Genomic DNA, 27354 nt, shown 5'->3' with positions numbered 1-27354 from the left:
TTGTGAATCATGTACCATAAAGAGCGACGTTCTCCATTAATGGATTAAAGTTAAGTAATCCACCAGCTACGTCCGTTCTTCTCAATTCTAATTCCCTTGTCATGTTCCAGACCTCACGCCAGACTGCGTGAGATAAAACGCGTGCATTTCGGCCTCCTTTAACCATACGGTTGGCTCTCCTGCCAACCACAACAGTAAAAGAACGGACACACAAAATTACAGCATCGGTACGCTGCAGAATTCTTGAAGATAGTGTGATTTCGAATGTAACAAATTTCCTTGAGCCGGAAAAGCTTCTGTCTACAAAATAGCACGGATTTAGAAAGAGTCACTCGTGCGAATCAGATTACCCTTTTCTCACACGATATTCTACGAAAATGGATGAAAGCCAGCAGGCAGATCCCAAGTTCCTACATTTCATAAAGCGTTTGACACGGTGCTCCACTGAAGACTCTTAACAAAGGTACAAGCGCATGGAGTAGGTCTCCAGACTTCTTAATGTAATAAAACCCAGTACGTTACCCTCGTCGGCGAATATCCATCAGAGACAAAAGTATCCCAGGACTGCCCCAGAGGAAGTATTAGTAATCCTCGTATTCTCTATACCAGAGGTTCCAAATACTTTTTTCTGACGGAACACTTTGACAATCCTAGTACTTTGATGGAACGCCTTGTTTATTTTGAAGGTTAATAAAATTTGAAATGAATGGACTACTTCAGTTTTAAATTATAACTAAAAACAAAAACATCACAATGAAACTTTTAAAAAAATACAGTGTCAAAAATATAAAATGCCATGTTATTAATAGTTTTCGCGAAGCACTTATTCACTTCCCACGAAATACCAGTGTTCCGCAGAACACAGTTTGACAAACCCTGTGACTATATACATTAATGATCTAATGGAAAAGGTGAGTAGCGATCTACTCGTTTTCTACATCCGTACTCTGTAAACCACCGTGAACTGCCTGCCACAGCGTATGTGCCACTGTACCAGTATTTAAGGCTTTTTCCCATTCCACACACCTATGGAGCGCGGTAGGAACGATCGTTTAAATGCCTCCGCGTGTGCTTTAATCAGTCTGACCTTGTCCTCGCGATCTCTATTGGAGGAGGTTGTAGCAATATTCCTAGAGTCATCATTCAAAGTCAGTTTCCTAGACTTCGTAAGTAGGCTTTCTCGAGATAATTTACGACTGTCTCCAGGGGTCTGTCAGTTCAGTTCTTTCAAAGGTCACACAAACATGTGACTAAGGTGTCGTCCGAAGAGTAAGGTCCTAGATTAAAGCTGCTACCTCACGACGATACCACAAGCTAAAGACAGTCGATGTCAGATGCAGCCACAAAGGAGAGATGTCGGCGATGACACGCCCTCTAGAGGTTCCATACATCGCCGCTCCTGGGTGTCTACTTACGTCTGAGCGCAGCACCGCTCACCCCATTCTGTGATTGCCGATTAAGGAAGCAGCAGCAACATAGTTCACATCCAGCGGCGCCAGTATTACTTAGAACTGTGTACCAAAGTTTAAAGGTAGATGTACATAGATATATGACTGTCCTTCAATACTATCAAATAATAAACAGTATTCTCGAACTCTGCGACACTAATAAAAGCATATTGTCATTCAAGTGGACGTGGAATACATCTAAGTTGAGTATTCTATATTCAAGAGTTATAATAAAATGCACTAATATGTTGTGTGCGTTATAGTAAACGCCCGACCTCCTCCTCAAGTAAATCTAGCTTGATAGGACCCACAACAAATGCAGCCGAGGCTGTCTCAGGTGCGTTTTTTCATACGCCTCAACAACAATCAATCGTGCTGACATTCTCTGTATAGTTCGATATCCCCTGTCAGTCCCACCTGGTACAGGTTCCAAACATTTGAACAATATTCTAGGTTGGTTCACACGAGTGCTTTGTAAGCAATCTCCTTTGTAGACTGGATGCATTTCGCTATTATACTACCAATATACCGATGCCTACCGCCTGCCTTACATACGACTGAGCCTATTTGATCATTCCATTTCATATCCACACGAAGTGTTACACCCAGGTTTTTGTATGAGTTGGCCGATTCCACTTGCTTCTCATTGATATTATAGTTGAGGTACTACGTTTTTTTCCTTTTGTGAAGTCCATAGTTTTACATTTCTGAACATTTAAAAAAAGTTTCCATTCTTTGTATTACTCTGAAATCTTATCAAGATTTGACTGAATATTTGTGCAATTTGACAGACTGCACTTAGCTATAAATAACTGCACAGTATGCTATAGGTCTGAGGTTATTATTAATATTGTCCGCGAGTTGATTAATACATAAAATGAACAGCAAGGGACACAACATACTTCCTTAGGGTACCCTCGAAGCTATCTCTATCTCTGTCGATGACTGCTTACCCTTATCAAAAAATCTTCAATCCAGTCACAAACTTCGATTTATAACCCACAGGATCATACTTTTCATAATAAACTTACGTGTGGTACTGAGTCAAATGTTTTTTCAGAAATCGAGAAATATTGCATCTACCTGACCGTCTTGTTCCATAGCTTTTAGGATGTCATGTCATGTGTGAAAAGCGAGACCTGGGTTTCACATGATCAATGTTTTCGAAATCCGAACTGAATGGAATTAAGGAGGTCATTATGTTGGAGATACCACATTATGTTTTAACTCAGAAAATGTTCTAAGATTCTATAACGAAAGGATGTCATGAATATTGGACGATAGTTTTGTGGATCACTTCCGCTTCCCTTCTTGTGACCTGTGTTTCTACCAACTACTGAGCACTGCTTTTTGTTTGAGGAATCTATGATGTATTGTAGTTAAGAGAGAGGCTAACTCAGATGCAAATTGGGCATAGAATCTGATAGGGATTCCACTGGGCCCTGACGCTTTGTTCAGTTTTGACGACTTCAATTGTCTCTCAACGTCATTGACACTAATATCTATTTCACTCATCTTTTCAATGTTACAAAAATTAAATTGGGGCAGTATGTCTGGGTTTTCTTTTTTAATGGAAGATTTGAAAGCAGATTAAACGATTTCTGATTTGTTTCGCTCTCCACAGTTTCAGAAACTGTCTCGTCCATGAGTGCCTGAACACTAATTTTGGTGCCAGTAATAGTCGTTACGACCAGAACTTCTTTGGGTTTTGCGAAAGATCATTCGACAGTATATTGCTATGGTACTCATTGAAGGCTTCACGCATTGCTCTTTTGACAGCCAAATGCGTTTCATTCAGCATCTCCCTGTCTATCTGTCTATAGTCTTATGCTTTATTTTATACCTGTTTCTTTAGAAGTTTCTTTACTGTTACTCCATAGCATGAAGAGTCCCTCCCGTCACGAACTGTTCTACTGGGTTCATATATATACAGCGCATGGTCAAATTTGAGCCATATTTCCTATATATGTCCCTGTCCTGAGATAAAAGTTTCCTCACTGAGATGTGACACTACTACTTCTTTGTATAAATCTGTATATATTTCTGCTAGTTTTAGTTACCCTTTTTACTTTGGTAATAATTGTTGCTGCAACTGCCTCGTGGTCACTTATACCAGTTTAGACGTGGGCATCTCTAATATGGTGGGTTTGTTTGCTGCCATTAATTCATATATATTTTCAGCATGGGTGTATTCCGAACTATCTGTTCTAACTAGTTTTCAGAGAAGGTATTTAGTAATGTTTCGCGGCACATCTGAGTGTCTTGTCACGCCCACCATTAAGACCTGTAACTATCCCAGCTAATTGTTGGACGGTTAAAGTTTCCTCTGATGGTTACAGTATGATTAGGGAACTTTCGTACAAGCGAAATGACGTTTTACCTGTAGTTTTCGGTTACATTTGGAGGTGACTACGATGGTCGATAGAAGGACCCAGTATTATTTTATCCCCACGCTTGATGCTGTGTCTTGCCCAGACAGTCACGCATGCAGCTTCAGTTTCTATCTCGGTGGATTTGAGTTTCTTGTCTACTGCGACGAATATATCATCTCTATTTCCCATTCGTCTACCCCTTAAGTGCACGCTTAAATTTTCCCCAAAAATTTCACTGCTGTCAGTTTTCGGTTTTAGCCCTGTTTCTGTACCCGGTGTTATGTGAACTCACTGCCTTCTAGGAGCACTTGAAACTTTGGCACTGTGTTGCAAATGCTTCCACAGTTAACCACTAGGATTTTAATACTTTCACGTGGTGCGTACGTTTCTATCCAGCTTACACTGATATATCTCGGTTTTCTACAGATATCGTTTTCTGGATGGGTTGGAGAGTCGCCTAATCTAAAAAATCCTTGTGTACGACCCACACACAGTCAGCTACCCAAGTAGCAGCCTCTGGCGTGTAGTGGACACCTGACCCGGTTAGGGAGCCCAACAGCTCTCAACCAGGTTTGCGGTTGTTTGTTTACGAGACAGTTGTGTACAGGATCACGTCGTCTTTGCGTGAACAGGGTGACTTACACAAGATTTGTAGCTGGTGTAATAAATGGCAGCTCACTCTAAACGTAGGAAAATGCAAGATAACGTTGATTAATAGGAAAAACGATCCGATAATATTCGAATACAGCACTGCAGTGTGCTGTTGACACAGTCGACTCAGTTAAATGTCTAACAGTAATATTCCACAGTAATAAGAAATGCAAGAAGCACCAAAGGATGGTAGTAGGAAACGCGAATGTTCGACTTCAGTTCATTGGGGTAGCTTTGGGAAAGTGTGGTTAATCCGTAAAGGAGACCGCGTATTGAACACTAGGGCGAACCATTCCTGACTACTGCTCAAGTGCTTTGGATACCCAACAGGTTGAATTAACGAAAGTCACTTAATCAAATCAGAGGTGGGCTGTTACATTTGTTGCCGGTAGTTTCGATCAACATGCGTAGTTGCTTCGTGAAATCATATGAGAATGGACGGAGGAGCGACGATCTTCTCACGAAACACTATGCGGTACATTTGGGGAACTGGCATTTGAAATTGTCTGCAGGATGATTCTATTGCCACCAACGTGCGTTTCGCGCAAGGACGACGAAGATAAGAGAAATTAGGGCTTGTACGGAGGCAAATAGACAGTCGCTTTCCCTCGGCCTGTTTGCGAGTGGAGCAGGAAAGGCAGTGACTGGTGGTGGTGCAACGTATCCTCTGCCACGCGACATCTGTGGCTTGCGGAGTATATATGCAGATATAGATATACACTAATGAAAAAAATCCCAGAACTAAAAAACAATTAACGTACAGAAACGAAATTTCGGGAATACATTTGTCTACGCAACACATTTAAGTGATAATTTTTTTTTATGACACATTAATGTAAGCGCGATATTAGCCATTACAAATGTAAAGTGCTGGTACATTTGTAACCGGTGCAACCACCAGAATGTTTAATGCAGGAATGCAAACGTGCGAGCATTGTATGGCGCCGGTGCCTGATGTCAGTTTGTGGGGTGGAGTTCCATGACTGTTGCACTTGGTAGGTCAATACAGGGACGATTAAAGCTGTTTGTGGATGAAGTTGGAGTTGTTATCCGATATTATCCCATATGTGATCGATTGGAGGCAGATTTGGTGATCGAGTAAGTCAAGGAATCATATCGACACTCTGTAGAGCATGTGGCGTTACAGCAACGTTATCACGTTGGAAATCACTCGCTGGACTCCTGTTCTTGAATAGCAGCACGACAGATTGATTCACCAGATAAATGCACAAATCTTCAGTCAGGGTGACTGGGATAACCATGAGAGTCCTCCTGCAGTAATCTGAATTCGGACCCCAGACCATAACTACAGATGTAGATCTAGTGTGACTAGCATGCAGACAGGATGTTTGCAGACTCTCAGCTACCCTCCTTCTAACCATTGCAAACACCACAGACCTCCACCCTGCCCTCGAAAAAATGGTTCAAATGGCTCTGAGCAGTATGGGACTTAACATCGACGGTCATCAGTCCCCTAGAACTTAGAACTACTTAAACCTAACTAACCTAAGGACATCACACAACACCCAGCCATCACGAGGCAGAGAAAATCCCTGACCCCGCCGGGAATCGAACCCGGGAACCCGGGCGTGGTAAGCGAGAACACCACCGCACGACCACGAGATGCGGGCGCCCTGCCCTCGAATGGGCTCTTTCTTGACATCACTGAATTCGCAAATGGCGGTGGTTTGGAGTCAGTGGAACGCACACTGCATGCCTGGAGCTGTCCTTGAAGTAACCGACTTGTAACAGTTCGTTGTGTCACTCCTCAGTTTGCTGATGCAGATGCAGTACGATGGACCGGACCCATGCGCCGAACACGTGGTCTTCCCTCTCGGTAGTACCAGTTAGCCGTCCGCAGCCCGGTCTACTTGTCGCGACCGCACCTTCCTGTGACCATAGCTGCCAGCAAATGTGTACGTCGCTACGTTCCTACCAAGTCTTTCTAAATATCGCAGAAGGAACATCCAACTTCTCGTAGCCCTATTCTATATCCTCGTTCAAACTCAGTGAGATGTCAATAACGGCGTCTTTCTGGTCTCGAAGATATTCTCGACTAACATTTACTCACCATGTCCAGTCTCAAAGATAAGTAACGCTTACGACCGTTACAGCGTGCGTGTAAAGCAAACCTGACTTGCCTCCTCATAGTGGCGCCACTAGCGTCACCCTTATGAGACTGGCGCAATATTTGAATAGACTTCCCTTTCAGGTGTAGAAACTACCTTACCAACTTTTGTTGGTGTCGCTCAACTCTTCCTTGGTGTTGCGACTTTTTTCCGTCAGTGTAGATGTAGACCATGTTTTAACGTCTAACAAAAGGTTATCAATGAGTTGGATCCCAATAGCCGACACCATATCAAATGACAAAATTCAAACAAGGATATTCGTATTTTGCCACAACTTGAAGTGGAGCAGCATTCCACTACCATCTAGGACCCACGACGATAAACCGTCCGGGAACTACACCTACTCGTGAGCCGGTTTAATGTGGTGAATGTCCTTAAGATGTCTCTTGGCCAACTATGAAATCGTCATTCTGGTCGATAAAGACCAAGCAGTGAGCATGAACGAAATCGCAGCGGTAATCGTCGGCAACAAATACAGATTCAACGCCGAAGGAATACACAGCAGCGTATTGCGGAAATACATAGCAGCTGCGATACGTTACAGTATCCCTTACCTTTTCACAAGGTACCGTCTGATAAATAAATACAAGTGATATACAGTCCAGATAACAAGACAGCAAAATTTAATATACAGTACGAGCAAGCCTTGTCGCAAAAATGTAAATAAGCAATGGCAGTAAAATAAACATTAAAAATAAAACAATCATCGCGTTAAATAAATAAAAACACTTTTACTTAATAGAAAGCTTTAACTCTCTCTGGACTAACTGTATGAGTTTTTCATACGTACAACTGGAACTGGCTTTCCTGTGATGCCCATGGGACCGAAGAAAATCGCGAAGACGTTTGGGAAGTTGTTCATCATGTACCGTATAAGATCGTAGTGTGTCACATTATACAATTCGCCCCAACCACCAGTACTACCCCACATGTAGGTCTTTACATTGGTCTGTGGAAATAAGATGTACTGTTAGTACAAAACATGTTTACTTGTTAGTCGTTAACATATCAAAATACAGTCAAACTATGTGTTTTACTCATTAATTCTGATTCTACAAAACAATTTTTATAACAAATATATGCACTACAACGACGCTAACTCGAATTTGTCTACATACACAGGAACATAGTTTCATTATTCTGAACGTAACAAGATATAATTGTAGTCCCTGACCATGAGAAGTATTAGAAATTAGTAAACACCATTCACACTGTAAATTAGAACTAATATTACGTGCTCTTCAACCACATCGAAGCTACATAGTGACCTCCATAAATCTTTGGTTTAAAACACTCAGAGGACATATGATCATCAGTTTCTAATGTAATTCTATAGTTTTTAAACTTAGTTAAACATAGTCTCTACCTTTTTTCTATCGTCAGTGATGTACACAATGTCTAGCGACATGCTTCCTTAAGATAAAACACATATTGGCGTACCTCAAGAACGATTCAGAAATACCCCTGAAGAGATAACTGAATAACAACCCGCCGGGTTAGCCGAGACCGCTAGTGCGCTACTTCCTAGACTCGGTTAGGCTCGCCGGCCCCGGATGGAATCCGCTCGGCCGATTAACGACGAGGGCCAGTGTGCCGGCCAGCCTGGATGTGGTTTTTAGTCAGTTTTCCACATCCCTCTAGGTGAATACCGGGCTGGTCCCCACGTCCCGCCTCAGTTACACGACTCACAGACATTTGAAACACATTCGCACATTTCCATGATTTACACTCGACGCAGACAGATGGGGTACTCTGATTCCGTCCCGGGGGTGGGGGGGGGGGGGGAGGAGGGGGAGGGGGTGGCGGCAGGAAGGACATCCGGCCACCTCTTCAAATTAACGTACCAAATCCGATTTAACCGCACCAACCCCGCGCACAATACGGGACAAAGGCATAAGCGACAGATAGATATCTGAATAACCCAATGAAGAGAAATGAGAAAAAAATAGGAATAGTCCGAATGGTCGAAATGATATCTGGGAACAAATTGTAAAATATCATAAAATTTGCACTTATAACAAACAGGTGTGCGATTAAATGATAATTTTAATAAACATTTTTGGAACAGTGGCCGGTTGTTAAAATTACCCCTTGAAGAAAATGAAATTAAAAAAGAAACAACTATTCTAAAACAGATTGCAAAGACCAGTTCTTTTGATACACGTCAAGTTGACATTATGTTTAATAAAATGCAACAATCACTAAGTACACCACTAATAGAAGCTCATAAATACCCAAAAATGACCTACATGGGGAACATATTAGATAGGATCAGTAATCTATTTAACAATTCTGAAATAACAATAGCATTTGAAACTAAGAATACTTTGCAAAACATCAGGTACCGCACGAGCAAAATCAATCTTTGGCCATCACATAACTTTTAATAAGCATGCCGAAGGGACGGTACAACAGAATTTACAAGTCCTTCATTACGCGAATAAAGGATTATTATTAAATATTTTGGAGGAGATCGAGATATATGCCCATTATAGAGATGAACCGTCAGTGCTTCTCAATGAACAATTAGATTTTTGTGAAAAACATTTTTATGATCTTTTTGACGAAATGCTGTGAACGCATATGTTCCGTTTGGTTCAGAAAATCATAGGACCCAGTTGTATCCATAGCAGAAATGTACCTTAGGACAGTATGTAAATATTTGTATCACAGTTTTAAACTTCCAAATAGAAATATTACGAAATATGACTCCACTTTCAGTAAATCAGTTTCATGACATTTTAATAAAAGACAGACAGACTGAATCTAGCATAGATACATACTTGCAGTCAAGTCACAACTCACATAACGATATGATGCCGCAATGTCAAAGACCTCCACAACATCGTTGACTTTGAAACCACTGTGGTAGGACCACCTCAGCCCATAGAGGGCACACTGACTATACATCGTCTGTACAGTTACTTTAAAGTTTTAATTGATATTTTATACTGTTCCATGGTTGTAAAGAGATACTATACATAACTATTTTTGTGTTATTACCGTACTTTGTTTTTTTTTTTACATTTTGACGATTATGTGAACCCATTTTTATACTGATTGGTTGATGTGAGATGGAGGGAGAAGAGGTAGGTGGAGCATCTTCGTACTTAAGCGTATGCTCGTCACTTGCTGGCACCAGCTGACATCACAGCAGCTGAGAGGAGTGCTCCGCCTACCACTTTCGAAGGATGCCATGGGTATAACACGTCTTATTGTATTTTGTCCCTATAAGCATTCGGTCTTAATTTATTGTAAATCTAGTAAGGTCTCTATTACTTTCTAAATTAAATAACAGGTCTGATGATGGTCATGTGATATGACCGAAACCGGTCACCTACGTTCTTGTAACATACGTGGTGTGATTAAGACTGAATTTTAAAAACAAAAAATTTTAATACAATAATATTTTCAGGCGCAGTACCCGTGGTCTAGGGGTAGCGTCTTTGATTCATAATCAAAACGTCTTGGGTCCCGGGTTCGATTCCCGCCACTGACTAAATTTTGATAAATTATCAGCATTGGCGGCAGAAGACTTCCGGCATAAGAAGTCAGCCTCATTCTGCCAACGGCCTTGTCAAATAGGGCGGAGGAGCGGATAGAGGTTCAGGGCACTCTCTTGTCCTAGGGGTGGGAAATTGCCCCTAAAGGCGGAAGAATCAGCAATGATCAACGACATGAGGATGCAGAAGGCAATGGAAACCACTGCATTAAAGACACGTAACGTGTATCCACAGGACATGTGGCCTGTAGTTGAAGAAGTGTAATGATTATCTCTCCATTGGCAAAAGATTCCGGAATAGTCCCCCATTCGGATCTCCGGGAGGGGACTGCCAAGGGGGAGGTTACCATGAGAAAAAGATTGAATAATCAACGAAAGGATAATGTTCTACGAGTCGGGGCGTGGAATGTCAGAAGCTTGAACGTGGTAGGGGAACTAGAAAATCTGAAAAGGGAAATGCAAAGGCTCAATCTAGATATAGTAGGGGTCAGTGAAGTGAAGTGGAAGGAAGACAAGGATTTCTGGTCAGATGAGTATCGGGTAATATCAACAGCAGCAGAAAATGGTATAACAGGTGTAGGATTCGTTATGAATAGGAAGGTAGGGCAGAGGGTCTGTTACTGTGAACAGTTCAGTGACCGGGTTGTTCTAATCAGAATAGACAGCAGACCAACACCGACAACGATAGTTCAGGTATATATGCCGACATCGCAAGCTGAAGATGAACAGATAGAGAAAGTGTATGACGATATTGAAAGGGTAATGCAGTATGTACAGGGGGCCGAAAATCTAATTGTCATGGGCGACTGGAATGCAGTTGTAGGGAAGAAGTAGAAGAAAAGGTTACAGGAGAATATGGGCTTGGGACAAGGAATGAAAGAGGAGAAAGACTAATTGAGTTCTGTAACAAGTTTCAGCTAGTAATAGCGAATACCCTGTTCAAGAATCACAAGAGGAGGAGGTATACTTGAAAAAGGCCGGGAGATACGGGAAGATTTCAATTAGATTACATCATGGTCAGACAAAGATTCCGAAATCAGATACTGGATTGTAAGGCGTGCCCAGGAGCAGATATAGACTCAGATTACAATATAGTACTGATGAAGAGTAGGCTGAAGTTCAAGACATTAGTCAGGAAGAATCTATACGCTAAGAAGTGGGATACGGAAGTTCTAAGGAATGACGAGATACGTTTGAAGTTCTCTAACGCTATAGATACAGCAATAAGGAATAGCGCAGAAGGCAACACAGTTGAAGAGGAATGGACGTCTCTAAAAAGGGCCATCACAGAAGTTGGGAAGGAAAACATAGGTACAAAGAAGGTAGCTGTGAAGAAACCACGGGTAACAGAAGAAATACTTCAGTTGATTGATGAAAGGAGGAAGTACAAACATGTTCCGGGAAAATCAGGAATACAGAAATACAAGTCGCTGAGGAATGAAATAAATAGGAAGCGCAAGAAAGCTAAGACGAAATGGCTGCAGGAAAATGAAGGACAGACTCAGCATACAGGAAAGTCAAAACAACCTTTGGTGACATTAAAAGCAACGGTGGTAACATTAAGAGTGCAACGGGAATTCCACTGTTAAATGCAGAGGAGAGAGCACATAGGTGGAAAGAATACATTGAAAGCCTCTGTGAGGGGGAAGATTTGTCTGATGTGATAGAAGAAGAAACAGGAGTCGATTTAGAAGAGATAGGGGATCCAGTATTAGAATCGGAATTTAAAAGAGCTTTGGAGGACTTACGGTCAAATAAGGCAGAAGGGATAGATAACATTCCATCAGAATTTCTAAAATCATTAGGGGAAGTGGCAACAAAACGACTATTCACGTTGGTGTGTAGAATATATGAGTCTAGCGACATACTATCTGACTTTCGGAAAAGCATCATCCACACAATTCCGAAGATGGCAAGAGCTGACAAGTGCGAGAATTATCGCACAATCAGCTTAACAGCTCATGCATCGAAGCTGCTTACAAGAATAATATACAGAAGAATGGAACAGAAAATTGAGAATGCGCTAGGTGACGATCAGTTTGGCTTTAGGAAAAGTAAAGGCACGTGAGAGGCAATTCTGACGTTACGGCTAATAATGGAAGCAAGGCTAAAGAAAAATCAAGACACGTTCATAGGATTTGTCGACCTTGAAAAAGTGTTCGACAATATAAAATGGTGCAAGCTGTTCAAGATTCTGAAAAAAAGTTGGGGTAAGCTATAGGGAGAGACGGGTCATATACAATATTTACAACAACCAAGAGGGAATAATAAGAGTGGACGATCAAGAACGAGGTGCTCGTATTAAGAAGGGAGTAAGACAAGGCTGTAGCCTTTCGCCCCTACTCTTCAATCTGTACATCGAGGAAGCAATGATGGAAATAAAAGAAAGGTTCAGGAGTGGAATTAAAATACAAGGTGAAAGGATATTAATGATTCGATTTGCTGATGACATTGCTATCCTGAGTGAAAGTGAAGAAGAATTAAATGATCTGCTGAACGGAATGAACAGTCTAATGAGTACACAGTATGGTTTGAGAGTAAATCGGAGAAAGACGAAGGTAATGAGAAGTAGTAGAAATGAGAACAGCGAGAAACTTAACATCAGGATTGATGGTCACGAAGTCAATGAAGTTAAGGAATTCTGCTACCTAGGCAGTAAAATAACCAATGACGGACGGAGCAAGGAGGACATCAAAAGCAGACTCGCTATGGCAAAAAAAGGCATTTCTGGCCAAGAGAAGTCTACTAATATCAAATACCGGCCTTAATTTGAGGAAGAAATTTCTGAAGATGTACGTCTGGAGTACAGCATTGTATGGTAGTGAAACATGGACTGTGGGAAAACCGGAACAGAAGAGAATCGAAGCATTTGAGATGTGGTGCTATAGACGAATGTTGAAAATTAGGTGGACTGATAAGGTAAGGAATGAGGAGGTTCTACACAGAATCGGAGAGGAAAGGAATATGTGGAAAACACTGATAAGGAGAAGGGACAGGATGATAGGACATCTGCTAAGACATGAGGGAATGACTTCCATGGTACTAGAGGGAGCTGTAGAGGGCAAAAACTGTAGAGGAAAACAGAGATTGGAATACGTCAAGCAAATAATTGAGGAAATAGGTTGGAAGTGCTACTCTGAGATGAAGAGGTTAGCACAGGAAAGGAATTCGTGGCGGGCCGCATCAAACCAGTCACCAGTCAGTAGACTGATGACGAAAAAAAAAAATTTTTCAGTAGCCATAGACTGGTGAATAGAACTGACCAGTACATCACTCCAGTCAGTTGGTCAGACTCACCAATCAAATGACGAAGAGCAGTGGTGAATAAATTATGAAGTCATGACATTATAAAGATACATACTCGGTAGCAATTCATTAAATCTGGGATACAGAAAAGCAAAATGTCTGTTTCGTAAAGCGTAGAAGGCTTCGACAATCCATACACTCAATGGCTCGCGGTCATATTGAGGGAAATATAACATCATAAATTTACTAAAACAGAGGTACGATTCCACTATCACTAGCAGCTAGCAAGCAGAACCATTTTAATCCTTACTAGTCTTTTTTATACTTACACTTTGTTTTTTATCTTAAAGATATGTCTGTAATGACTATAGATTATAATGGCTGCCATTATTGTCCTGCCACACTTCACCTGACGTTGTTTAACTGCATAATGACATGATACAAATTTAAATGCTATCCTCATCTGCCCCTCATTTATTTGTGCTTTTTTTGTTTCCTTTTGGTCACTTTGTCTTTCACATTTTACTTCAAAATTATGTTTTTAATGTATTTTGTATAATTAAAAGATATACATTTGTGTACCATAGGTATGTTCTCTTTTATTTTCATTTTTGTTGTTACTTTTTATTTTATGCATTTTGCTTAACACTCATGTTTTTAGTGTATATTATATATATTTTTCTTTCTGTGTTTTTATCGTTTACACATTTGAGGGGACAGACCAGTCAGACTTGTTTTATATGCATTTTCGGTGGTCTATCTTTTCTCATCTAATTGCTCCCTATGATAGTCACATTCAGCTGTCTACAAAAGATTAAGAACTATTTCATAGATTCCAATGTATTAAGCTTTGTATTAACTCTTAAATAAAATTATAAGTCAGACTTTTTACTTATACCACAGCCATGATGATCATATTATCACATATAATATTACAAAAATTTTAAAACGTTTTTCTTTAAAAAACCTCTTAAATGTGTCTGAGAAAATATGTAGAAAATTTGTGAAAATGTTAAAAAGCTATATACAGAGTTTTGAAAATTTTATGCTTTTTTATTCGATTATCTGCTTACAATTACTTTCCCGTAATCTGAGAATGTCAGATATATTCATCGTAGCTGTGAAAGGATCGTAAGCAGATATTTTTGTGTAAACATATTTTCTGGTTTTTTGATTTATAATTTGATGTAACTTAATGAAGATATTCTCACCATGGATCCATGGAACGAAAAGTATATCTTATCTGATATAACAGGGATAAATTATGCATTTGTTGGCACATACCAGCAAGTTCTCGTCGTCCAAGTCGTATGGAAACGTCATGTTACCATCATAAACAGTTCTGCCATCCTTACTGACGAGTTTAACGTTGAAATCGATAGAAAGACTGCCAATCCCATCACACGGTGAAAATTCTTCGAGATCCACAGAGTATGGACCCTGTCAATAGAAACAATACTTGCATACTGATAGAGTGAGGTCTATGACTGTACCATTATTGTTCCTTAAATGTTTGGGTTTAAGGTTAAACAGTGCAACATGAAACTGTAATTTATGTTTGACCATTAAAATTTTTAAGTACATTGCCTGGAAAAAAGTGAATCAGAACGGACCTACTGTTTCCAGTCTGTACTGTGGCGAAAATTGTGAGGATAGGATTTGCAACTTTAATAGTTACTTACAAGCTCGTGTTGCTCATGTAGGTCCACTTGCTAATATTCGCGTGACTATAGGTAGACGTTTAGAAAAGATTATGTTTATTCATCTACATCATTCTCCGCGAGAGACGTAAGATGTGTGGCGAAGGGTACTTCTGGTACTGCTAACTGACTCCCCTTCCCCTGTTACACTCATGAATGGAGTGTGGGAAAAATGATTGTCGGCAAGCGTGTGTATTAGCTCTAACTTCTCAAATTTTCTCGTCGTGGTCATTTGGTTGGTTGGTTGGTTTGTGACATTGCTACGGACATCGGTCCCTTTTTCCAAAACTTCAAACACCCACTCACAATAAAAACGAACAATGGGGATGGCAACAGACGACACAGTACAAGAAAATCTCAGAGACCAGACAAAAGGAATTAAAATCCCACAGAGTGTGACAGTGGTTGGCCGACCATAGAGATAAAAAAGGAAAAGCCAACCACCTATAAACATACTAAAAAAAATAACCCAGTTTAAAATCGTAGGCCAAAGGCCACACTCAAAACAAAAAAAATGACAAACAATATGATTAAGTGATAAAAGCCCCCTGCCCGAATAAAACGTAAAATTGAGCCTGCCATGGCAGTGTCATCTGTTAAAAGGGCAGGGAGCGTATCAGACAGTGCAAACGTCTGCCTAAGCACAGCTGAAAGGGGACAGGCCAACGAAATGTGGACCACCGTGAGAGCGGATCCGCAGCGACATAGAGGTGGGTCCTCACGGGGCAATAAGTGGCTGTGGGTCATCCGGGTGTGCCCAATGCACAGCCAGCAGAGGACAACAGACTCCTTGTGAGAGACCCGCAAGGAGGAGCATCCATGCACCAGTTGCCTCCTTGATGACCCGAAGTTTGTTTGGTGAAGACGGGGTGCGCCATTCTTCACCCCAGGTGCGAAGCACATTCTGCATTCACATTGTCCTGAGGTGGGGCACATGGGCGGGGCACACACCATGGGGGTGTACGCAGAGGGGCCCGGAAAAGAGCTGGAAGAGGGAAAGCCCCAAGCCCAGAGAGAGAAGCTCTCTGACACGAACTGCGATCATACTACCCGACTGGGGCCGACGTTCTGGGAGATGGACGACAGACTGAGGGAACACGAGATGATAATTGGGATGCCCAAGCAAGCTAAAAACGTGTGTAGCATAAGCGGCCAGTAAGCGTTGGCTCTGTAACCGCAGTGGAGGGACACCTGCCTCCACAAGTATGCTGTCCACAGGGCTGGTCCGGAAAGCTCCAATGGCAAGTCGGATCCCGCTGTGAAGGATAGGGTCCAGCACCCACAACGCAGAAGTGGATGCTGAACCATAAGCCAGGCTCCCCTAATCCAGACGGGACTGAATTAATGCCTGGTAGAGCCGTAAGAGAGTGGACCGGTTGGCTCCTCAGCTGGTGTGGCTCAAGCAACGCAGAGCATCAAGATGCCGCCAACACATCTGTTTAAGCTGCCGAATATGAGGGAGCCAAGTCAACCGGGCATCAAAAACCACACCCAAAAACCGATGTGTCGCCACCACAGCAAGAGGTTCGCCATCAAGATAAAGCCGTGGCCGAGGGTGAATAGTGCGCTGCCGGCACAAATGCATGACGCACGTCTTGGCAGCCGAAAACTGGAAGCCATGCGCTACAGCCCAAGACTGCGCCTTGTTGATAGCTCCCTTCAGCTGATGTTCAGCAGCTTCAATGCCAATGGAGCTATAGTAGAGGCAGAAGTCGTCAGCATACAAGGAAGACAGACGTTCCCACCTCCGCAGCGAGCCCATTAATCGCAATTAACAACAGGCATACACTTAAGACAGATCCCTGCGGTACCCCATTCTCCTGAACTTGGGGGCAACTATGGGAGGCCGCAACTTGCACGCGCAAGAACAATGCGACCGAAAATTTCGTATGAAGCGTAGAGAGGATGTGATTTCGCCATGTCGTATCATATGCCTTCCGCATGTCAAAAAAGACAGCAACAAGGTGCTGACGGCGGGCAAAGGCCATACGGACAGCAGACTCCAGGCTCACCAGATTATCGGCGGCAGAGCGGCCCTTACGGAACCCACCCTGAGACTGAACCAGAAGGCCCCGAGACTCTAGTACCCAACTCAACTGCCGGCTCACGATGCGTTCGAACAACTTGCAAAGAACGCTAGTGAGGCTAATGGGGTGGTAGCTGTCCACCTCCAGTGGGTTCTTGTCGGGTCTCAATGCTTTCCCGCCATTGCGACAGGAACTCACTCTCGACCCAGATACGGTTGTAAAGGTCTAGGAGGCGTCACTAGCAGTCCGCCAAGAGGTTTTTGAGCAGCTGACAGTGGATGTGATCTGGCTCGGGAGCCGTATCAGGGCAAGTGACTAAGGCACTTTGGAATTCCCACTCACTGAACAGAACATTGTAGGATTCAGGGTGGTGGTTGTGAAAAGAAAGGCTCCGACGTTCCAACCGCTCTTTGAGTGAGTGGAAGGCCAGTGGGTAATTTGCAGCAGCGAAACTCAGAGCAAAATGCTCTGCTAAGCAGTTTGCAATTATGTCGGAGTCAGTACAAACTGTTCCATTCAGTGAGAGCGCAGGGTTTCTGACAGGGATCCGATAGCCATAGAGGCGCCTAATCTTGGCCCAAACCTACGATGGAGAGATATGGAGGCAAATGATGGAGACATACCGTTCGCAGCACTACCGCTTGTGTTGGCGAATGATGCGGTGGGCCCGCGCACAGAGCCATTTAAAGGTGATGAGGTGTCTAATGAGGGATGGCGCTTGTGACGCTGGAGCGCCCGCCGGCGATCTTTAATCGCCTCAGCGATCTCAGGCGACCACCAAGACACAGTCCTCCGCCGAGAGGACCTAGAAGAACAGGGAATGGCAGATTCTGTGGTAGTAAAGATGCCGGTGGTGACCGAGTCAACCACCACATCAATGGTATCGTTAGAGAGAGGCTCAATAGCGGCAGTGGAGGAGAACTAGTCCCAGTCAGCCTGATTCATAGCCCATCTGCAAGGGCGCCCAGAAGAGTGACGCTTTGGCTGTGACAGAAAGATCGGAAAGTGGTCACTACCACACAAGTCGCCATGCACACTCCATTGGACAGACGGTTAGAGGCTAGGGCTGCAGATCGAAAGGTCAGTGGCTGAGTACGTGCCATGTGCCACACTGAAATGTGTGAAGGCACCATCATTTAAAAGGGAAAGGTCGAGCTGTGCCAATACATGCTCAACGGTGCCGTCTCGGCCTGTTGCCACTGTTCCATACCACAGAGGGTTATGGGCGTTGAAGTCGCCCAGTAACAGAAAAGGTGGCGGCAATTGGGATATCAGCACTGCTAGTACATGCTGCGGGACATCACCATCTGGTGGAAGATACAGACTGCAGACAGTAACAGCCTATGGCGTCCACACCTGAACAGCGACAGCCTCTAAAGGTGTTTGTAGAGGGACAGACTCGCTGTGAAGAGAGTGAAGGACATGGATGTAGACGCCACCAGACCCTTTTGTAAGCTGCCCGGTTCCTATAATAACCCCGATAGCCATGGAGGGCAGAGGTGTGCATTGCTGGAAACCAAGTTTCTTGAAGAGCAATGCAGAGGAAAGGGTGAAGGCTGAGAAGTTGTCTGAGCTCAGTAAGGTGGTGGAAAATACTGCTGCAGTTCCACTGGAGGATGACATTGTCCATGGCCGAGGAAGGCGTGAAGGAACTGGGGAGGCAGATTACGCTGCTGTGTCACCTGCCGCCACCGATTGAGCACCTGTGCAAGGGCTATCCATTGTGTCTGAGGGACCAGCGAGATCTAGGTCCTCAGCGGACGCCAGGATCTCCACCTCATCCTCAGACGCTGAACTTGAAGTTTGCAGTGGAGGGGAGGGGGGGGGGGCGTGACACCGCAAGTTTCTTGGTCTTAGAGGTCTTTTTCTTGGTCTTCTCTCGCTGCTCCTTGGGTTTCACTGGCTGGGAGGACTTCATTGATTCAGTCTCCGGGATGGAGGAGGATCGTGAAGCCCTACAACCAGCTGCCTATGGGCACTTATGCCACTGTCAGGATATGTTATTCGAACAGGATGTAGTCATATTTTCTCTTAGCCTCAGGATAGGTCAGTCGGTCCAGGGTCTTATATTCCGTGATTTTTCGCTCTTTCTGTAAGATCCTGCAGTCTGGCTAGCAAGGTGAATGATGCTCTCCAAAGTTGACACAGATGGGAGGCACGGCACATGGAGTTTTGAGATATGTTGGGCGTCCACAATCTGACATTTGAGGCTGGAAGTACAGCAGGAAGACATATGGCCAAACTTCCAGCACTAAAATTACTGCATCAGGGGAGTTATATAGGGCTTGACATCACAACTGTAGACCATCACCTTTACCTTCTCCGGTAATGTATCACCCTCAAAGGCCAGGATGAAGGCACCTGTAGCAATTTGATTATCTCTTGGACCTCGATGAACGCGCTGGACGAAATGAACACCTCACGCTCTAAATTGGCGTGCATCTCGTCATCAGACTGCAAAACAAGGTGCCTATGGTAAATAATACCCTGGAATATTTAAACTCTTATGGGGTGTGGTCATAACGGCAACATCCCCCAACTTGTCACAAGTAAGTAACCTTCGTGACTGGGCAGAGGATGGCGTTTTTATCAGTACTGACCCAGAGCGCATTCTGGACAAGCCCTCCACCTCCTCAAACTTGTCCTCTAAATGCTCTACAAAGAACTGAGGCTTTGTGGGCATGAAAGACTTCCCATCAGATCTCGTACAAACTAGGAACTGGGGCGAATAACTGTCACTGCCATTCTGGGGCTACGCTCTTCCCACTGTGTGGCCAGGGAGGGGAACGTTTTTGGGTCGTACTTCTGAGCGTTAAACTGAGCCCGAGAACGCTTAGAGAGTGCTGGCGGCTGGCCACCCACGCTTCATTGTGGGTCATCCGCTCCTGATGCCACCCACTCCGACCAAGGGCCCTCCCCACGGGCGCCACCCAGACTCAGCAAGGGCCACGTGGCAGGATGGACATTGCCGGGAGTTCCGATGCCCCAGGAAGATCGGCATCTGCTCCTTGGCATATGTGGGGAGTTAACGGCGCAGGCATCAGTAGAGCGATCCCTGTGTTGTCAGGGGGCTACAACCAACAGGGTACATGGCGGCCCCAGCACAACGGACTGGCTACCGTATTGGATATTAGGTGGCAATTAGTCCATGGTCGTTGGCAGTGCAGACAGCGGCACTGCACATTGCATGGGGGAAAGTGCACGCTGGAACATATCCATGCCCAAGAGATGGAAAGTGGGCAGGACTGCAGTGCAGCGACGAATAAGCTGGCGAAAGGTCTCAACGCACGATGGACCCAATGCACCAAGTAAGGCGCCCTTCCCCAATCGGCTCGCTCTTCGGAATAATTTTGAGATATGGAGGTCAAACCCGACAGGGGACCATTACATAAGGGCCGAAACGTTTGAGACTCCTTTTAGTCGCTCCCTTACGACAGGTAGGAATACCGCGGGCCTATCCTTACCCCCGAACCCGCAGGGGGAGTGGTCATTTGCCGAGATGTATGCGGGTGGAAGTATTTTTTGTCCATTCTTCCCAATAAGTGCTCTCTCTAAATTTTAATTAGTGCACAACGCGTCTGTCGTAAAATCTACCACTGGAGTTGGTAGAGCATTTCTGTAACGCTCTCGCGCCGACTAAACGATCCCGTGACTAAAGAAACCGCTCATTGCTGGATCTCCTCTGTCACTTGTACAGGTCCTACATGGTAAGGATCCAAAATAGACGAACAATAGTCAAGAATATGTCGAACAAGCGCCGGCCGGAGTGGCCGTGCGGTTCTAAGCGCTACAGTCTGGAGCCGCGCTGCCGCTACGGTCGCAGGTTCGAATCCTGCCTCGGGCGTGGGTGTGTGTAGTGTGCTTAGGTCACTTCCTTTGTGAGTTACATTTCCTTAAGATTCTTTTTGTGAATCTCAGTCTGGCATCTGTTTTTGCAACTATTTTGTTTCATGTGATTATTTCATTTAACCCGCGAGAACTCACGCCTTTAAAAGCTACGCGATCGGTCGCGCGTCGAGCATTTTGTTTGCACTCTATATGCAGTCTGAAGTGTACTTAATATGTGTAAGTAAGTTTTTTTGTTATTTTTGTAATAAATCTGTCATATTTTGCTTGGAGTGCCGTCGAGTATCGAGAGCGGCACAAGATGTATCGACCACCGCAGAGACACTACACAGCAGAGCGGTATGTAGTGACGCCAATGATATGCTTGGAAGTAGTCATGTCTGACATAGTTCCGAGGCGCCTCCGCCCTAAAAGAGCGCCGCCAGAGGTCGGATCCTCTCCACTTCCAGGAAGTTCCTGTCGGAGTAGCGTAGCCGCCCTGCCTTCTCGCCGAGAGGCAGCCCCCGTCAGCCGTCGGGGAGTGAAGAGACTTCCGCCTCCTGTGAACTGCGCCTACGCGCCAACGCTATCAGAACTGCGCCTACGAACTTTTGTTTTCTAATGACTGTAGTGCAGCCACTGTACGGCCATTTTGAACTTGCATCAGTTTGCCACTCAGTAATCATGGCCCATGTAATAAGTTCTGCACCCCAAGTCAACGTGTACAGTTCACAGCTACATCCCACACTGGTAAGCAAATATAAGTTTTGTTGCAATTAATAATGTATTACTTATTCAGAGTGTTCCAATTAAGTGTTTTACGACTAGCTAACTCAGCGTCCAAGACGTCGGACACAAAATTAGTATTTAAAATATTTATTTGCAGTACAAAACAATCAGTATAGTGTTGTTAATAATCTTAGGATAATTAAAATCGCCAGTCTGCTAATGCACTACAGAAACTGAAAAAAACGAGTATTTCTTACAAGGGAACCTCCCCATCGCACCCCCCTCAGATTAAGTTATACGTTGGCACTGTGGATAGGCCTTGAAAAACTGGACACAGATCAATCGAGAAAACAGGAAGAAGTTCTGTGGAACTATGAGAAAAATAAGCAAAATATACAAACTGAGTAGTCTATGCGCAAGATATGCAACATCAAGGACAATATAAGCTCAGGAGCGTCGTGGTCATGTGGTTAGCGTGAGCAGCAGCGGAACGAGAGGTCCTTGGTTGAAGTCTTCCCTCGAGTGAACATTTCAATTTTTTATTTTCAGATAATTATTTTGCGAAGCTGCACAGGTACACAGAACAGTATTTTTTACGTGATCGTGTGTCAATTATCAAAGTTCAGGCACTCACACATAATCAACTTCGCTCTCTTCCTGTTTTGTCGATTGATCTATGTTCAGTTTTCAAATCCTATCCACTGTACCAACTTACAACTAAATCTGAGGGGGGTGCGATGGGGAGGTTCCCTTGTTAATATTTAACTTTTGTGACTTAATCCCCGTCGTATATCTGAGCTTTGTACATGTCACATAATGTTACAACATGTTCATTCCACAAAAATTTTTGACAATGAATAGATGCATTTTTGATCTTCCGATATTTTCGTCTTGGACAGACTTCACAAATGCCACTGGGTTTTTCAGCAACTGAAAATTCACTTTCACTGGTAAATCGTTTAATAACTTATTGTGAAGGATAAAACGCAGCTTTTTGCAGCCACGCCAAAATTCCTTCTTTTTGTCTATCCACCTATAAAAATAAATGTTAGTTTACCCATTTCATATATTCTCAACCACCATAAATAACAAAAAACCAAATAAACAAAGAGCAATACACAAAGAATGACATTTAAAAAAATATGAATTGCGAAATACATAAGTACGTCGACACTCGCGCGGTGAACTAAATGCCGCACGGCGGCGCCCGCCCCAAACAACTGACCTCTGCATGAGACACCCGCATACTGACAACAGTCTGCGGGGTTCAGGGGACGTACAGACTCCAGCTACTGAGTGAACGAGAACCCTGTAGAATTTGTTTAGAAAATGCAGAATGCTTTAGAGTATCTGTGAGCAAAATGCTCATAGCAAGACTGGTGGCGCGTTAAGGTCGCTCTGAATAGTTACTCCAGCATATTACAGTAGATGCTGTTTCCAGAAATTTGTAATCAGTAATGTAATTGTGCAGCAGCGGATTTCTTTTCCTATGTACGCACAGTATGTTACATTTATTCACATCTCTGTGCGATAGCAATGAAGTTACTACCGAAGACAGTGCTGCCAAAGCAGAGTTACTAAACACAGCCTTCCGAAATATCTTCACAAATGAAGACGAAGTAAATATTCCAGAATTCAAATCGTGAATAGCTGCCAACATGAGAAACGTAGAAGTAAATATCATCGGCGTACTGAAGCAACTTAAATCTCTTAATAAAAGCAAGTCTTCTTGTCCAGACTGTATACCAATTACGTTCCTTTCGGAGTATGCTGATGCATTAGCTCCATACTTAACAATCATATACAACCGTTCACTCGACGAAAGATCTGTGCCCAAAGACTGGAAAGTTGCTCAGGTCACACCAATATTCATGACAGGTAGTAGGAGCAATCCACTAAATTACAGGCCCATATCGGTAACATCGATATGCAGCAGGATTTTAGAACATACATTGTGTTCGAACATTATAATTACCACGAAGAAAACGGTCTATTGACATACAGTCAACATGGGTTTAGAAAACATCGTTCCTGTGGAACACAACTAGCTCTTTATTCACGTGAAGTGTTAGTGCTGTTGACAAGGGACTTCAGATCGTTTCCGTATTTCTGGATTTCCGGAAGGCTTTTGACACTGTACCACGTAAGCGGCTTGTAGTGAAATTGCGTGCTTATGGAATATCGTCTCAGTTATTCAGTTACATGAGTGGATTTGTCATTTCCTGTCAGAGAGATCACAGTTCGTAATAATTGACCGAAAGTCATCGAGTAAGATATAAGTGATTTCTGGCGTTCCCCAAGGTAGTGTTATAGGCTCTTTCCTCTTCCTTATCTATATAAACGATTTTGGAGGCAATCTGAGCAGCCGTCTTCGGTTGTTTGCAGATGACGCTGTCGTTTATCGACTAATAAAGTCATCAGAAGACCAAAACAAATTGCAAAACGATTTACAAAAAATATCTGAACGGTGCGAAAACTGGCAGTTGACCCTAAACAACGAAAAGTGTGAGGTCATCCACATGAGTGCTAAGAGGAACTCGACTTCGGTTACACGATAAATCTGTCTAATCGAAAAGCCGTAAATTCAGCTAAATACCTAGGTATTACAATAACGAACAACTTAAATTGGAAGGAACACATAGAAAATGTTGTGGGGAAGGCTAACCAAAGACTGCGTTTTATTGGCAGGACACTTAGAAAATGTAACAGACCTTCTAAGGTGACTGCCTACACTACGCTTGTCTGTCCTCTTTTAGAATACTCCTGCGTGGTGTGGGATCCTTACCAGATAGGACTGACGGAGTACATTGAAAAAGTTCAATGAAAAGCAGCAAGTTTTGTGTTATAGCGAAATATGGGAGAGAGCGTCACAGAAATGATACAGGATTTGGGCTGGAAATCGTTAAATAAAAGGCGTTTTTCGTTTCGACAGATTCTTCTCACGAAATTCCAATCACCAACTTTCTCTTCCGAATGCGAAAATATTTTGTTGACACCGACCTACATAGGGCGGAACGATCACCACAATAAAATAAGAGAAATCAGAGCTCGTATGGAAATACACTCATGGAAATTTAAATAAGAACACCGTGAATTCATTGTCCCAGGAAGGGGAAACTTTATTGACACATTCCTGGGGTCAGATACATCACATGATCACACTGACAGAACCACAGGCACATAGACACACGCAACAGAGCATGCACAATGTCGGCACTAGTACAGTGTATATCCACCTTTCGCGGCAATGCAGGCTGCTATTCTCCCATGGAGACGATCGTAGAGATGCTGGATGTAGTCCTGTGGAACGGCTTGCCATGCCATTTCCACCTGGCGCCTCAGTTGGACCAGCATTCGTGCTGGACGTGCAGACCGCGTGAGACGACGCTTCATCCAGTCCCAAACAGGCTCAATGGGGGACAGATCCGGAGATCTTGCTGGCCAGGGTAGTTGACTTACACCTTCTAGATCACGTTGGGTGGCACTGGATACATGCGGACGTGCATTTTCCTGTTGGAACAGCAAGTTCCCTTGCCGTTCTAGGAATGGTAGAAGGATGGGTTCGATGACGGTTTGGATGTACCGTGCACTATTCAGTGTCCCCTCGACGATCACCAGAGGTGTACGGCCAGTGTAGGAGATCGCTCCCCACACCATGATGCCGGGTGTTGGCCTTGTGTGCCTCGGTCGTATGCAGTCCTGATTGTGGCGCTCACCTGCACGGCGCCAAACACGCATACGACCATCATTGGCACCAAGGCAGAAGCGACTCTCATCGCTGAAGACGACACGTCTCCATTCGTCCCTCCATTCACGCCTGTCGCGACACCACTGGAGGCGGGCTGCACGATGTTGGGGTGTGAGCGGAAGACGGCCTAACGGTGTGCGGGACTGTAGCCCAGCTTCATGGAGACGGTTGCGAATTGTCCTCGCCGATACCCCAGGAGCAACAGTGTCCCTAATTTGCTGGGAAGTGGCGGTGCGGTCCACTACGGCATTGCGTAGGATCCTACGGTCTTGGCGTGCATCCGTAGGTCGCTGCGGTCCGGTCCCAGGTCGACGGGCACGTGCACCTTCCGCCGACCACTGGCGACAACATCGATGTACTGTGGAGACCTCACGCTCCACGTGTTGAGCGATTCGGCGGTACGTCCACCCGGCCTCCCGCATGCCCACTATACGCCCTCGCTCAAAGTCCGTCAACTGCACATACGGTTCACGTCCACGCTGTCGCGGCATGCTACCAGTGTTAAAGACTGCGATGGAGCTCCGTATGCCACGGCAAACTGGCTGACACTGACGGCGGCGGTGCACAAATGCTGCGCAGCTAGCGCCATTCGACGGCCAACACCGCGGTTCCTGGTGTGTCCGCTGTGCCGTGCGTGTGATCATTGCTTGTACAGCCCTCTCGCAGTGTCCGGAGCAAGTATGGTGGGTCTGACACACCGGTGTCAATGTGTTCTTTTTTCCATTTCCGCGCGCTATACAAGATTGGAATAATAGAGAATTGTGAAGGTAGTTCGATGAACCCTCTGCCAGGCACTTGAATGTGATTTGCAGAGTATCCATGTAGATGAAGATGTACATTCAGCGTGAACTGCGGAGACCGCACCACTCATCAATTCTCTGTTGGCCATTCTGCAGATCGATATTGTCTTCTGGCGTACTACTCTGTTACGGATTACTGTATCATCTGCGAACAGTCTTAGGAGCTTCCGATGCTTTCTACTACATCAGTTATACAGGGTGTTTTTTTTTTTTTCTACCATGTACAAACTCTAGGGATTGAGCGATGAGAGGATACGGAACTAAAAAGATCTAATGAACTTGTGTCTGGAAATGCATGGTTTCCATGCCAGAAACCATTTACTCAGTCATACATTATTACAGAGACTGCGTTTTAATACGCGCTGTACCATGCAGCCACAGTTACAGTATGCATGGTTTCCTTCTAGAAGGTGGTACTGTTCCTCATACTTCATGCCCTAGCGCCCTCTCCTGTCATAGTAACTTGTAATGTTATGTCCGATTCACTACTCTTGCTGACTCATCCTGTAGTGGACGTGATACAGCCTTGTACACAATGGTTGCGTATTCGAATCGAGTGCGTGCCGACGTGGTGTTTACTCGTGGAAAGGCAAATGGCAACGGGTGGCGGGCACCAACGTTGGATCAGAAGACCTATCAGCCACCAATAACCACTGCAGTCAATGCTTGCAACAGTGTTTGCCGTTTGTCTGAGACATGAAATCATAAAAGACGACCCGAAACAATAGAAAATTGCACTGAAATGCAGGAGGACCTGCAGCGAATTGACGCATGGTGCAGGGAATGGCACTTGAATCTCGTTGTAGACAAGTGTAATGTGCTGCGAATACATAGAAAGAAAGATCCCATATCATTTAGCTACAATATAGCAGGTCAGCAACTGGAAGCAGTTAATTCCATAAATTATTTCGGAGTACGCATTAAGAGTGATTTAAAATGGAATGACCACATAAAGTTGATCGTCGGTAAAGCAGATGCCAGACTGAGATTCATTGGAAGAATCCTAAGGCAATGCAATCTGGAAACAAAGGAAGTAGATTACATTACGCTTGTTCGTCCACTGCTTGAATACTGCTCAGCAGTGTGGGATCCGTTCCAGATAGTGCACGAACAATACGAGACTGGAATAGAAGGGAGAACCGATAGAGGTACTCAAGGTACTCTCCGCCACACACCG

General features: G+C 44.1%; 1 protein-coding gene across 1 annotated transcript in view; it reads right to left on the bottom strand.

Annotated features, from left to right (window-relative positions):
* The window catches only part of LOC126336237 (uncharacterized), a 97642-nt gene that overhangs the window by 40729 nt on the left and 29559 nt on the right, over positions 1–27354 (bottom strand). Inside the window, exons 2-3 of the mRNA XM_049999727.1 lie at positions 14633–14788; positions 7391–7549 (exon numbers count right to left, since the gene is read on the bottom strand). Of these exons, the coding sequence (XP_049855684.1) occupies positions 7391–7549; positions 14633–14788 (315 nt within the window). The remainder of the gene's footprint in view (positions 1–7390; positions 7550–14632; positions 14789–27354) is intronic.

The sequence above is a fragment of the Schistocerca gregaria genome, chromosome 2 (assembly GCF_023897955.1).
Source record: "Schistocerca gregaria isolate iqSchGreg1 chromosome 2, iqSchGreg1.2, whole genome shotgun sequence".
Classification (NCBI taxonomy): domain Eukaryota; kingdom Metazoa; phylum Arthropoda; class Insecta; order Orthoptera; family Acrididae; genus Schistocerca; species Schistocerca gregaria.
Note: the sequence above shows the minus strand (reverse complement) of the source record. Positions and strands in the feature narration are given on the sequence as shown.